This window comes from Poeciliopsis prolifica, unplaced genomic scaffold, assembly GCF_027474105.1.
Source record: "Poeciliopsis prolifica strain line A6 unplaced genomic scaffold, Auburn_PproV2 SCAFFOLD025, whole genome shotgun sequence".
NCBI lineage: Eukaryota > Metazoa > Chordata > Actinopteri > Cyprinodontiformes > Poeciliidae > Poeciliopsis > Poeciliopsis prolifica.
In genome coordinates this window covers 4,707,044-4,722,483 of record NW_026562400.1, presented here as the reverse complement: position 1 = coordinate 4,722,483, position 15,440 = coordinate 4,707,044, and the positions used below count along the sequence as shown (strand labels likewise).

Below are 15,440 nucleotides of genomic sequence, written 5' to 3'. Positions count from 1 at the left end.
TGCTGCATGTCTTCCCCCTCTCTCATTACCCCGTTTCCTGTTGTACTACTTTCAAATACACACAAACTGTTACGTATTATATTTGGATAGATTTGTAATACATGAACAGAAAGTAGGGAATAGGAACAAAGTTAAAGGGATATTATTAAGAAAGTGGCATATCATCACCTTCCTAAAATAAAGGCCTAAGTCATTTTTTGCCAAAAATTATTTTGGAAAAGAATAAAAACACCATTCAGGCATGTAAATCCTCAGAAAACATATACAGCATCTTGTTGCTGAGGCTCAGTTTGATTGCCTGGAAAGCATCTGTGAATTTTAATTTTGAACAATTTCTTAATGGGATATCAATCTGAACTTTGACTCAGTCATTTTAGCACATGAATATGCTTCGAATTTAAACTGTTTCTGCTCTGGCTGTATGTTTACTGGCCTTACGTCAACTCCGATTTCAAGTGTTTTCCAGCCTTTATTCGATCTATCCCATTTTCCCATTAACTCAGACCATTTTTCCTGTCCCTGCTGATGAAAAGCATCCCCAGAGCACGATGCCCCTTGGAAGTGGTGTGTTTAGGGTGTTGGTAATCCTCTCAGGAGGGGACTTGCACATAGGCCAAAAACTCTTTTTTTTTCTTACACATGTTGTTCTGTCCCCTACTTTGCTTGTGCCAAACTGACAACAGATTCTTCCATCTGAGCTGTGCAGCCTGGCCAGTATTATTTTGGCTGCTTCTTTGATTAATGTTCTCCTCGTCTGGCCTGTCAGCATACAGTCTTGTCCTGGTACCTTTGCAGCTGTTGCCAAACTTTTTACACAATCAGAACATGAACGGTTCTCGGTGAGGTGCAAAAATCTTTGGATTTTGTCACTTAAATTTTCCACATCTTCAGTCCTTGCATGTCTGGTGTGTTGACTGATGTTCTTCAAAAGTTTAGAGATCATCTGATTTTACTGAATTTTATTCCGGGGAATAAGAAGAGATTGGATTAAATTCCAATACTGAAAGTTTTTCAGATTTTTACTTGTAAGCATATTTTAATTTTCTTCCACTTTGTTCTGTATTACTTTGTGTTGGTCTATCCCATGAAGTGCCGATAAAATATATTGAAGTTTGTGGTTGTAACATGACATGAGGTGAAAAAGTCCAAGACATATAACTTTTTTGCGGTGCAGTGTAGATAAAAGTCCACAATCCTGCTAAGGTCCACAGGGCCGCCTTATGTAATTTAACTGAGCTGCAGCCCTGAGATGAATTGCCAAGCCAGTAAAACCAATTAGGATTGAATTGCAGATCATTGGAGAAATGCATGAAGACAGACTGAGAGAGAACGATAGGAATCTTTTACATAAAATGTGCGCTTACATACATGGATAGACATCTGAAAACCAGCAGGGAGAAGTGAACAGAGAGAACTGGAGGACTAATAATTTTCTTCTAAGATTCTTTGAAAACAGAATGGGATGACAGGAAGATGAAAAGGACAGGTAGCGTTGATAGAGAGGTGAACAGGGATTAGTCGGTGTCTTCTTGACTGTTGTAATGAGCTGTCAAGATGATCGGAATAAAAAAAATAAAGACCTACGTTTAATGAAGTGAGACTTTTAAAAGTGCACAGAATGAGAGGAAAGACTAAAAAGGTTGGAGGCTAGTGACAGACGGAGTCAGACTCTGAGATAACTCAGAGACGGATTTGTCTTCAGCTCTGCCTTCTTCCACACATGACTATGCACCTGACGGCAGAGTAAATTTTGAATGAGCCTTCAGTTGAACAGCGTTGGCCTCCTTGCCCTCAGCCATGGACCTTCCACCAATATCTAACACTCAGCTCACTGATAGACAACTGGATAGACAAAAACCGCTCCAGGCAAGGCCCTTATAATCATGAAAGCTGAACATGAAAGAATCCATGCTGGTGATGCAGTCTCCTCAGGCACACCACTGCAAGAATGAGATACAAGCAGGAACGTCATTATCGCAAGTGCTGCCTCACCCATCCCTGGAAATAACGTGGGCTGTGTGTCTGATTGGCAGGCGTATAGTGTTAATGCATAACAATATGATGTGAAGAGAAAAAAGGGATGCTATCGGCCAAGAGAACGACAGCTGTACGGCATTCTCCTTAATTAAGCTGAAGAGCGGCGGCAAGGGAATGTAGCCACAGAGGAAAGAAACTAGAGAAGCCAGCTGAGGCGGCCAAATGAAGTCTAGTGAAAGTATGGGGTGCAAATGAGGGGCTAGGTTACGGCTGATTGGAAAGAACAAAGAGGAAGTATTAGATTCTAGAACAAAAAAAAAACATAAGAAAAAGTTAAACAAAGTGAGTAAATTAAGGTAAGACATTAATCATTTCGCAGTTAATTAGAGCAGCGATCCCAGCTATTATAATATTCATCCCAAAGGCTCAAGGCACACAGATACATGGAGCACTTTAGCGCCGCATTGAGTCTCATTGTGCCAAAAAAAGCTTTGGCTTCTTCAAAGATTTCTTCTGTTTTTTTGCTTCTTCTGCTTTTTCTTTTGTAAACATTTTAAATCATCAAACAAATGTTAATACGAGACAAATATTACTTAAATTAAAAAAAGGAGCTTAAATTATATTTTATGAAGGCAAAAAAAAGTATTCAAGCAAATGTGATCCTATAGGAAAAAGTAAAGGCACCCACACATTATAATTTGTTGTTCCTCCCTTTACAACTACTGTCAAGAATTTGCAACAACCTTAATTGTGTATATTTTCTCCCTTTTGAAGCCACTCAAGGTGAACTTCCTGGTTTGCCTTTCATTATTTTACTGATGCTTTGAGCGTTTTTTCTCAATTCATTCATTTAAAAACTGCTTTTTTGTGTTTACTGGGGTTATCATTAACATTTTGATAAGACAAAACATAATGTAGTTTGTCAAAAAGAAAAAAAAAAGCACATTTTTCCACAGCCCTAGGATGGAGTTTGGTAATTTCTCTTTAAATAGATTTTGTCCTACACCCTTTTGCTTAGTCTTTTTATAGAATGCATCACACACTTATTTCAAAGGGAAAAAGACACAGGCTAGCCTTGAAGTAAGGAGAAAAAACAAAGCAGGAGGCAGGGAAGTATACTGCTGACATAAGAAGAGTGCAAAAGGAGATTGATGATCTCAGGGCCAGTGGGAGAAATAGGGAGAAGAGACAGAGGAATACTTACCAATAAATTACTTCTGAGCAGAAAGGGCAGCATCTCTGTGTGTGTATGTTGGGGGTGGGGGGGCAATTACGCATTGTTGTGTAAGCATATGTGCTCACCTAGCATGAATGACCGTGCATGTGTGAGTGCCAAAATCTTTGAAAACAAGCTCTGCCTTGCACGTTGCAGTTAGTTTTCAAGTTACTTTGATGAAGAGACATTTTTCTGACTTCAAAAGTGCCGAGAATCATGCACTAATAAACACGAACATACACACACTCTCTCTCACCTAACTATTCATTTCACTCATACTTCTTGTCAGCCATTATTTTTCGTTTAACAGCAATATGAACTTGTCTCTTTCTACCTCTCCGTTTGCCATTGTGTTTTCGCCATTGATTTGGAGGATGGTGTCAGGATCCAAGCCATTGTTCAGCATCAAATGAGACAGTTCCCCCGCATGGCGCTGCTCCGAGTGTGCATCTGTCAGACTTTCACTGCTTCCACCGAAGCTTGGAAAATGTGTCAATGGTCACAAATTCTTTCCAGATATTTTCCAGTTGACTTAAAGATGAATACCAGTCTGCCAAGTAGATTTTCATCAACCTTTTAAAGCTTGTATTTTCTATTGTAAACTTCTGCTTTGAACCCATTCAGATATTTGAAGGGATTACCGGTAATCACATTTAAGAATATTACTATTTTAGATGGGGAATTCTGCATCACTTTGTAAATTTACGTGATTGTATCTCATTAATTGGAGGAAATGGGATAACAGTGACTTTACAAAAACTGGAGAAGACCCTGATTTGATAAAAGGGCATGGAAAATACTCAGAGACAGAGTAAAGGCTGACAGAAATTGATCTGGTGTATTCCTCATATATCTGCTGGATGGTGTGAAGTAACAAAAATTGACATTTTGAACCAAAACTCGCTGTGTTTGACACAAGATGGCATATCATCAAAAGAACACCATGCTTACATTGAAACATGGTAATAGTACCATCATACTTACTGGGATTAGATCTCTGTAGCTGTGAGTGGGATTCATTTCAAAGTGAATGGAAATTCTGATATATTTAAAATATGACCCCAAATGTTGGAAAGGCAGAGCTGCCACCTTTTCAAAGGGGATTTCAGTTGATTGTCCTGCAGAGATGTAAAAATATTTTTTTCTTCCCTTAAATACAGCAAACTTTGTTTTGTTGCAGCTTAGGAAATGAAAAAGAAAACTTCTTTGCAATACGTAATCTTATTTTAGAGTGACTTTATTAGTTATATCGTGAAAGTCACAGGTGTACGTGCTCTTGGTAAATCACCAGGTTCTTGTGGTGTAAGAAGAAAAACAAGACCCTTATAAATCATTCCAAAACTTTTATTCAGTCCTCTTGAGTTCAGACCTGTGATCAATTACAGTAAATCTAATTATCCTGAAGTAATGTTTTGCTGCCCCATGAGAACTTTCCTGACAATTACTCATTTGCATCATTTAACAAAGCTTTTCAGAGAGGTTAAAAAGTCTAAGGAGGAAAACTAACTGTACAAAGCTACCAGTCAAGAGAAGGGCACAAAAATGCCCAGGAATATTTATTCATCATGGTACAGTGAAGGCAGTCATAAATAATTGGAGATAATATGAGACAGCAACCGCATTACAAAAACTGGATGTTTTTTTTTTCCAAATTGATGAGACAGGAGAGTAGCTGGTCCAAGAGGCTGTCCTCACAATTTGATTGATTTTAAGAATTTATTCAAGGCAGAGTGGGCAAATATGCCCGGACAATATTAGGCATGTTAATAAGGATCATATGAAAGCTGAATACTGAAATCGATCGCAAGGTTTATCAACAAGGTTTTTAAGGTTTTGACCACTTATTTCAACAATTTCGTTTGGGTTTTACTGGGGGGGAAAAGGTAACATAAAAGGTGTTCACGTTTTGGGGATCTGCTTTATATTATGTACATGTCTGTGATGCTGCTTGCTCATCTGTAATTTTGTCTGTCTCCAAAAACTAACAGAAGAGCACCCATTAACTCATTTAATATTTACATTAAGCAAATCGCCTGCCATGTATTATGTGCTGTGTAAACCCTAATGTGAAACCTATGTCTGTGTTTTTTAGTTTCCCTGCATGTCGTAGATAATAGTGTTTGTGTATATCTGTGCCATTCCATTCCCTGTCTGTCTGTAGAGAATGTGTCAGTCACTACCATGGCTCCTACCACTCCACCCACCCTATCTACTACCACCCAACCTACCACCACCCAACCTACTACCGCCCAATCTACTAGCACTCCTCCCACCACCTCTCTCTTCACACCAAAAAGCCGCTTTCTGGACCCACAAGGTAAACCATGCACACACACTTTCTACTCCCCCCTCGGCTACCCTCAAAGCAAGATTCCTAAGCAAATGCTGTAACCTGCAAGAAGATCAAATTCATTTACTAATATGATGCTGTTTTTAATCAATAAAAACTTAATAATGATGCAAAGCTTAAATAAAATGTTCATATTGCAAAGTAATATGTAATGGCATGGTTTAACTCTTTCATTAATGAAAGACTGTGACAAACCAAATTAATTTATCAAACTCCTTTGAAAAGTATTCACACTTTTGTTCCAAAAAACAAAAACACTTTGGTGGAATTTTAAACGATAGACAAAAAGAAATTACTGCAAAATTGTCAAGTGGAAGGAAAATAAGTTTGGGTTTTTTTTCACTTACACAAAATTTGTAAATTATATCAGGCATTCATAATCAGCTCCCTTTTCTCTGATAACCCTAAATAGTGTATTTGCTGTGTTGCATTTAATTACAATACAAATATGACTGTTCTGTAAAGATGTTTTTTTCAAATGATCTCAAATGAGCATTTTAAATGACTGTTCATTAATCTTGCAGAGTTTGAGTTATTAAGAAAAGTATACATCTATTGTAGAAACCTGATAGACTCTCCAAAAGTCTTGTTTCTGTTACTGCAAAAGGCATTGGCTTAAAACAAATGCATTACACGACTTATAGAATTGTACCCATAATAATATTGAAAGCCATTTATCACCATTTATTGGTGAAATAGGAAATCACCAATAGGAAATCAATCTTATAATTGATTTCCTTTCAATGATAGACAGGAAATCAATGTTTGAAAACAAATATGATTCAAAAATGTTACCTTCTTCTATGTTGAAATAGCCATTAAATACTCCAGTTTATATTTCAAGAATTTGCAGTTCTTTAATTCTTGTTTTCATTTATGTTTTCAAGAGTAGACCATTTCATTCTAAAATCTGGTTGTGGCTACATAGCTAAAATTACTTCCTCCAATTCATCGGTCACATAATTCTGTTAGCTGTGACCATCTTGGCACTGTGCTTTTAATTTTGAAATTCACTCACTCGAAGTCTAATTAACTGAATTCATGGTGTAATTTGTTTGCTGGCACATTTAACAACCCATGTGTGAGTGGGTATATTGTTGCCATTACTGCTCCGTGGTGGGGAGAACGAAAGTATAAATCAATTTTACCAAACAGACTCCTTGAAATTCCAAAGCCATTTCTTATTAATATAGTATTTTCAGTGATAATGGAGACATGAGTAACACTGCTGTCTGCATGCAGATTAAAATGGGGAAAAAAATAAAGAAGTAGGGATAGTACTGTTGTGGCCCCAACCCTCTTGCAGGTTACAGCTTCTCTTGCCCTCCGTCTCTCTCTTTGTCGTCCCCTGCTCAGCTTTTGGTGCCGCCCTCCTCACCACCAATTTCACTGCTCTCCGGTGGCCTCTTCCCACACTTGCATCTGCCTCCACAGACACACACACACCACAGACACACACACACACACAATTTTTTTATGCTTCGACCTTCCTCGACCCTCTATTTGCATTAGTATATGTGCCTCTGTAAGCTCAGATATGCGCCACGCACAGCGAACACCTTCGCTGGTTTCTTATCGCTGGCTGTTTGATGCCTCCCTGCTAACAAACACATCGCCCAGTCAGCGTTTGTGTTTGCGAGTCTGTGATGTTCGGTTGGTTTTTCTGCTGCTTGGTGGATACTCTTAATGAATCTGCGTTAAGAGCTTAGAGAGTGACATAGGTCTCCAGAGGGCTAGAGCAATACATTTATCTGCACACACGCATGTACACGCATAAATACACACAAACGTGTGGAGTGAAAAGCAGTGGTGTGGAAGTAGGAATCCAGGTGGTCTTTTTGATCACATTTTGCCAGAAAAGTGCAACACAGCAGGTATAAGAAACCCACCCTGCCATTACTTTGGTATCCTAAATGCGTAACTTAAAAATCTCCACCAGTTTTCAATTCTTTCCCTCTAAAGAATCTACTTATCTCATAAATGCTCTTCCACAAAGACATGCTTGCTGTAATCTCCTCTTTCTTTTTTCCACATCTTCAGCTTATCTGTGACTCTTTTCTCCTTTTAAGTCTCTGTGACTTAAAAGGAGAGATGAGGCACAGGGAGCAGGAGCAACTTTCTTGTTCTCTCTTTTTGCCTCTGCCATCTTCTGTGGCATGTGGAGGATGTTCACCTGCGGCATGCGATGAGATGCAGTAAAAAAAAAAAAAAAACGTCTTAAGAAAAGCTGTAAAGAAAAAACACTTTGGTGGATGTTTAGTCAACGCTGGTGCATCTTCCATGGGGCTCCTCGGAGAAACAGCACAATTTTAAATAATGTCAGTCATTTCCTGTGGAGCTCTGGGCTGCGGCAGATTAAGAACAGGTTGGCATGGGGGGAATGAGGTGCACTTTAGTGCTTGGTTCTTTCTTCTCCTGTGAAATATTGCTTTGGCCAACTGCTCTGTCTTAATGCATTTGAATCCCATGCATCATGTTACTGCAGATGCATTCATTTTGATAATACACACATCTGTCAATACGTGATCATGCACTTAATCAGTTTATTACAGCGCCTTGGGAGAGCCCAAGGAATACATATACAAGAATGAACTTTCTTTTCGTCATTTTTTTCCTGCTTCTCCTCCATCAATCTCTCCTTCTCCTTTTGATCTGTGTGTTAGCACTTTATTAATGATTCATGTTTTAATTCTGTCCAATGGAAGTCTAAGGATCCTGAATCAATAACTGCCTTGCCTTCTGTTGGGCTCCCCAGCAACACATCAAAAGGTTTTTGTTATTGTCAGCGCCTCAGCTGTCCGGACTCCACAGACATGCATATTTCATCTCACATGCAATCTTAAGCTTCTTTTTTTCTTTATGCATGCTGTTTTTGTTGTTGCCACTCAGTCGTTGTTGTTGAAGCTATGCAGTCCATGCAAGTATATTAAGCGAAACTAACAATTCAGCTGCAGGTTCCTTATTCAGCTAACGAGTCCTGATCATCCCAATATCTCAGGGCGCGACTTTCCTTCAGCAGACTAATTGAATGTTACAGCCCATTAACTGCAAGTTCTTACCTGTTATCTTTTCCGTAGAGATGTCTGAAAAAGCTCTTCCCATTCAATGAGGTTAACTCTGGTGTCCTGATTGATTTTAACCCATTAAAAATGGAGTTTATTGCAAATAATGCAGGGACCCTACTGGAAATGAAAGAACATATGCAAGATCTAGTTTATTCTCTTTTGTGTTGTGTTTAAATCTGAATCCAGCTGGTTTGCTTCTATGTGATTTAAACATAGTATAAATTCAAAATTAATGTTCAAAATCAAGAGTCAGTTACAGAAAACATCCAGACTAACCTATTTGTAAATATGTTTAACTAATTTGTTATGTTGTGAACAACCATCCACATTATTTTGTTTAGTTTGCCCACACCCAACAAGGCCAGATAACTGCCTGATCTGCACAATAAAGAAGTTGCATAAAGAATACACTGATGTAATGATGAGATGAAAAATAAACTGATTGATGTCGACTGATAGTCTGGAGTTAGAGTTCTTTCCTGAGGCTTTGGAAAATCCTCGTCAAACCTGTTATAGAACAGTTTGTTACGAAAACATTTAAGATTGACAAAAAAAGAAAAAACAGATTAAATCTGACAGGCAAGAAAATATTTTTCACATCACGAACGTGCGTATGTGAAAAAAACCAAGGGCTAATTTAGAAATTAAAGGTAATTATTTTACTCTTTTATCTGAGATAACCAGTAATCCCACCCATTAATTGCCTCATTCTTCTGATATCATTGAGCGTTAAAGACTGCCACACTCTGAGAGCATTCAAACTTTCTTCTCTTTTCCTTTATTGAACTGTGTTTTACTTTGAAGCAGTTTTTGAAGTCATTATAAGGTGTTTTTAGGCTTACAGTATTACGTGTGTTTTCATTTATATCTAAAAATGGTCACAGGTTTTTCAAGCCTTTTATCTCCTCGAGTTCATTCCGGGTTGAATTTTTTTTTTTTTTTTTTAGGTTGCGCTACACAGATTCTAAACACACTTAAAGTTTCCATCACTCAAACTGTATTGTTCTCCTGACAGGTGCTTGGAAGAAGTGTCTTTGTAGAGGCTGACTACCTTACTTCTTTAGTCACTCTTCTCATTTTTCCTTTTTCTCACTCATTCAGATTGTCTGGCATTCTGTGCAGTGGGGGGTGATGAAGGGTGATAATGCAAGTTGGGTGGGAGATATCGAATTTTCTTTTCTCACGTCTTGCTCCTGGTACCCCCTCCCATGCTAACGTTTTAACGGGCTTTCTTTGTGCTCCCCTTTATGTCCTGCTTTCATTTTGATCCATCTATTTCTTTGTCTCAGTTTCTTTGCCTGGAGTCCTCTGTTTCTTCCATTTATCTGCATACGTGCCTATCAAATTATCCAACGCTGAACTGATCCACAGTTTTTCTCTCTTTTGCTTTGTTCTTTTTCAGACCCCGGCGCAGTGGTTGAGACTCACAGCGCAGTACCTTATGCAGTGATAGGTGGCGTTCTGGCCCTTCTGGTTTTCACCGTCATCTGTGTCCTCATTGTCACTATCTGGTGCTCTGTCCGGCAGAAAGGTAAAGCATAATCTCAAACGCACGACACAAATATAAGAAAATATTCTTTTATTACTGTCAAGGTTCCTTATAGCTGTAACTTCTGGTAAATTCCTATTAAAAGTTTATTAGTAGTTGGGTACATCTAGATGCTGCGTAAACAATCATTTAAACTAACGTGTTAAAATTGTCAACAAAATCCAGGATGGATTGGATGCTTTTCTCTGGCAAAGCACTTTCCATAATAAATTATCTTGGCCCGAGAAGTCAAAGAGAAAGGGTGGAGCAGGAAAGACAGGTGTAACCAAGATGTTTTATGATTGTATGTTAGTGCATCAAGACTCAAAGGCAGCCTCCCACTGTTTCCTATCTTTATAAGTGCCCCCATTATTGCAAGTGTTACACTATGTTCAGAAGCCGCCAATAAATTATTTTGGAATAGTGCGACTAGCTGTAAACAGGATAACTCACCCAATGGCCACACAAGCTGCCTGTCAACATCCACCATGACTTGACCGCCAATCAGCAGAGAGACTATTACAGCCAATCAATGTTGAGACAGGGGCCATTAGAGCTTTGTCTTTGGTCCATTGTAACTGTCAACATGTCAGTCAACCTCTATGGTGAGGAGAAATTGAGTGTCACTCACTTTGTGACTGAAAAGACTCTTCAGCTGGGAGATAACTTCTGCTGGTGTTGCTTCTGTATTACACCAGCCTTTTTCTCAAAACAGTTCCTCATCAACTTGCAAAGACAAGCCCCTCTCTGAGTTACATGTAGCTGCTTATTCAGTTGAAACCAGATAGTGGAGTACAGCATTGTTGCAGTAAAAGGTCCGTTCCAACCTAAATCACTGTCTAGGAATTTCCTTGTAGCAAATACTCAGTTGAGACCTGATGTTAAAAAACATGCAGCTTACTTTTTTCTGTTTTGTTTTATTTGTTGTTGTTGTTTTTTTCTTTTTAGTGCCTTATGTTTAGGAAAATGTAGAATATTTCTGTTTGCTGAATACCAGCGTAATATTTTTCTTTTTTAGATGTTGAAAACATTTCTTGTTTTCAAAAGAATAAAAAGAAAGTACATACTGTACTTCTTTTGCTGGAATTGCCTTTTAAACTGTGCAGCTTGTGTAAAATGTTCTGTATGTCCTTCCACTATGGATCCACAATAGCTTGCTGGAATATTTGGCTCATTCCTCCTGACAGAACTGATGTAACAGAGGAAAATTTGTAGGCTACCCTGCAACACATTTTCCATGGAACTGAAATCAGGGCTTTATGATTGCGCTCCAAAACATTTAATTTGTCATCCTTAAGCAGTTTGTAATTAATTTGTCTGCATGCTTGTGGCCATGATCCATTTAGAAGACCCATTTGCACTCGTTCTTTAGTATTCTTCCACATAGTGTTCTCTGTTACTGGAGGCATTTGCAAACTGCATTCTGGCTTTTTATGTTCCTTTTGGATTATTATTTCTTCCGCTCATAGTAGCTTTTTAGTGCTTGTCCATCCAGGACTTGCGTCATTGCTGATAACCCTCTGAACACCCTCTGACCGGCTTCAGACAGCGTCTTCATACAGTCTTCTGCTTTTGTTCTAGGGTTGATATGCACACATTTCACCAGATCCCATCTCTGTCCTCAATGGTATGATGAGTGGACTTTTCCCATGGGGTTTGTCCTCTGGGTATACACGTTTGAATAGTCACCATCTGGGCCTTTCCAATTTGTTAATATGCATAGTAATCTTAGTGAAGTTAAATTGGCTACTTTTAATAATTTCATTAAAAAGATCCATTTCATTATTCTGGCATTTAGCAAGTAGAAATATATTTGTAATTCTTGCTCACCAAAAACAGAAAAAAAGTCAAGTATTTATTTTAACAGTAATTCGGCATTACAGAACAGAAGACCTGAGTCAAAACAAAACACATAAATCAAGTGTTGGGCATCTTCTATTCTTCAAAGTTAAACACATGAGAGACGCTTCATGGGGTTTGTTCTCTTTTCTAGCATAGCCACTACTGCAGAAACATCCCTTGGCTGAAGTCCAGTGAAAAGGTTTTGTATATGCAGAAAACAACTATAACTTCTATAAGAACCAATAATATTAACTCTGATTGAATTGAATAATTATTGGAGCTTTCTCACTAATATAATTTGGAGTTAACGTATTAGTAATCACACTAATTTGTAATGATTAGTCAACAGAAAACAAAACATCACGCATATTGAAAGAGACATGTCTCTGGGTGTCAAAATGTAAAAGTTTAACAGGTCAAAGTTTTTCCTCTCTCTGGAGATTAAAGAAAGGGTTTAACTTGATTTTCAGCAATACTCCTAAACAGTACTTTTTTTTTATAAAAAAAAAAAAACGGGGTCACTGATTCTCCGACGCCCTTAAACACATCATATTCTCCTTTTTAAAAACTTCTTTACCACAATATGCAGTTCCTTTCTCTGGTCTGGGTGTGGCCGTTTCATTTCACTGAATCTGACATTTCTCAACTCTGTTTACATGGAACATGTTTAGTTTTGGAATTTATGCCACAAAATCAGGCTCATTTTGACTTTGATTGACATGAGCCTACTTTACATTAAACATATAATCACAAAAATACTTTCTTTTCATAATACTTGCTTGAGCTTGAGCCTATCTTTTGATGGAAAGAACTTCCTATTCTGTCCAGTTTCATAGATGGAACTTAATATTTCATTTATTATCTCATTTATTTATATAGTTTGTTAATCATGGATAGTTGTAAAAGCTTTCTAAAAAATATTTTTTAATAAGGTCATGTACTGATGTCTGCATAGTTTTTAAACATTTTCAATTTAAGGCCTTAGACAAATGAGCCTAACTTTCCTAAACAGACTTAAATCATCTTCAGTTATATCTTAAATTTAATTCATTTCATCATTTTTATTTTATTTTTGGTGTTTTTATGATCATGTGCTGCAGTTCTGGCTACTATTAAATTTTTGACCAAATAAGAAAGCCCTCGATGTTGCCCTGAATTGAAAGCAGGTTATTTGGTTTCTCATAAACCTGTTTTGTTCTCCCAAAACAGAATTTTTATAGTTTCCTCAGGGAGATGAAACCAAATTGTTCTTGTTAGTCATTTTAACCAGCTGCTTTGCCAAGATAGAAATACTCTGTTATGACTTTAGATTAGAATTTGTTGACTTACAATCATGAACAGGTGTTATGACCCTTACTGTGTTTGAAGGTGTTGAATCTAAAGGTGTATGAGCAATGGAGCATGCCAAAACTGAACAACATAATTCAGAGAGACAGCTATTATTATGTAGTTATTTTATTATTATTATGCATGTATACAGGAGGTGCAACGGCAGCAGAATCATATTCATATCTCCTGAAACCAGATTAAAACGTGTTTTGTGAAAAACTGTACCCCAAACAAACCCCCTGGGTTATGGTTTTTAAAATAAGTTGGAATAGTTTTGTGGCTGATGCAAGCAAATTTTGTTCTCCTGCACTTAACATTACCTCCACCCTTTTCTACCATTTTTCTTCTCTTCTTCTCCCTCTTTTATTCTGTCTATAATTCTCTTTTTTCTATTACCTCCTCCTCCTCTGACTCCATGCGTCCATCTGCCACCTCTAATTTCTGCCCCATAGGCTCATACCGTACGAGAGCCTATCCTTGCCTGGTATTGACCTAACAATCAGTAAACTAATGGATTAATCAGTTGTAGGTATGGAACACAGTAATATGAGCGCTGATTGGTGTGAAAACGCTGCATGGCGCTGCAATGATCATGACGCTTTGCCACCTAACCACTCCCCTACAATCTCCCTCTTCTCTCTTTCTCTCTACCTCTGTTCTCGCTCTTCCCTTCCAGGTTCCTATCTCACCCATGAGGCCAGCGGCTTGGACGAACACGGCGAGGTGCAGGAGGCCTTTCTCAACGGGAACGACGCCAGCCAGGGGAAGAAGGAGTACCTACTGTAGCCCTTCGTTTTGTTAATCCCTTCTCTTCTGACCTCATACCCTTACCCCTCCCTCTCCCTGCCTCCAACCTTATATACAGTATATATATAAATACACGCACACACACAAACTCTCCGACACAATTCGCCATAACAGGCAGCCTTCTGAAAGCGACTGTACTGCACATAGCCAATCCATCACACTCCATTCCACTCCATCTCCTCCATATACACTCGCATAACCCAAGAGACAGACCGAGAGACGGAGAGCCTCTCGGCCCCACCAGACATCAACGACTGTGCCATATACAGTTCTGTAAGTCCCGGACTGCAGAGAGAGAGCGAACGAGCGACGACGGAGTGAAGTGAATGTAGGCAAAAGCAAAATGATCCCATAATTATTTAGATCAAGAAGGAAGAGGGCCACACAATGAAAAGTGGCCCCTCTCTGCCTCGCCTGTGCAGCCGCCAAAGTGGAAGGGGAATTAGAGGCAGATGACTGCTGTAATTCACCGCCTGGAGAATAGAAGAATCTATTTCACAAAGCCCAATCTCTAACCAAAGGGGACAGCAGGAGAGCTGCGCAGGGAGGTGGTGGAGGGGAAACTTGAGCAGAAGCTACTTTGTGCTCGATGGTAAATTACAGAGATTTTTCATATTACGGTCGTATCTCATCGACGGAGCACAGCTTGTCCATAATTCCCTACCAAAGCTGCGAGAAGTATCTAGACTGTGGCAATAAGCTGAATGTCTTGTTTAGCTAGTTTAAAAGAAAACTTAAAGTGATCCGCCCTACTTTCAGTTCAAGAGTGAAATAAAAAGGTAATTCTCAACATCCTCTCCGTTCACCTGTTACCATGTTCTCCTCTCTCTCTTTCAATCCCTCTGCTTCTCAGTGTTACCCCCCCTACCGTTCCCCTGTTGGCCCTGTAATAATGAAAGGATTAGCGTCGGGCTGCGTTCCCATAAAGGAAGAAAGGAATATGACTTGCAGAGGCATTAAAGAGAAGCTTAATTATTTTAGAATGTCATTAAGAGGATAAAAAGGTTTAAAAGTTCCAATGAGAAAAAGAGGGGAGCTGTCAATAAAGAGCGAACAAGAGAACAAAACGGGCGTATGCAGCTACATGCACACATCCATACATACGTCCACAGAACAAGTATACATATCTCTGAATTCTTTGTTTGTATAAAAAAGAACAGTGACATGAGTTAAATTAAACTTTTAAGAATTAAGAAAACTGTTTACTATTGAAACGCATTTAAGCAACTATACTAACACAGAATATTAGCCTTTAGAGGTGAAACACCGAACAAATTACTGTCCAGTGATCTTTAAAGAAAATATAAAAAAAAAAAAAATGTCTTT

General features: G+C 38.5%; 1 protein-coding gene across 3 annotated transcripts in view; it reads left to right on the top strand.

The window, feature by feature from the left end:
- Window positions 1–14,989, top strand: part of cadm4 (cell adhesion molecule 4) — a 209,822-nt gene extending 194,833 nt beyond the window's left edge. For 2 of the 3 annotated variants that reach the window (XM_055047078.1, XM_055047080.1), the window contains exons 7-9: window positions 5,355–5,510; window positions 10,011–10,139; window positions 13,984–14,989. In XM_055047078.1, coding sequence (XP_054903053.1) covers window positions 5,355–5,510; window positions 10,011–10,139; window positions 13,984–14,093 — 395 coding nt within the window. In that variant the 3' untranslated portion in view covers window positions 14,094–14,989. The remainder of the gene's footprint in view (window positions 1–5,354; window positions 5,511–10,010; window positions 10,140–13,983) is intronic. The other variant, XM_055047081.1, reaches the window with a different exon arrangement.
- The last annotated feature ends 451 nt before the right edge of the window (window positions 14,990–15,440 follow it).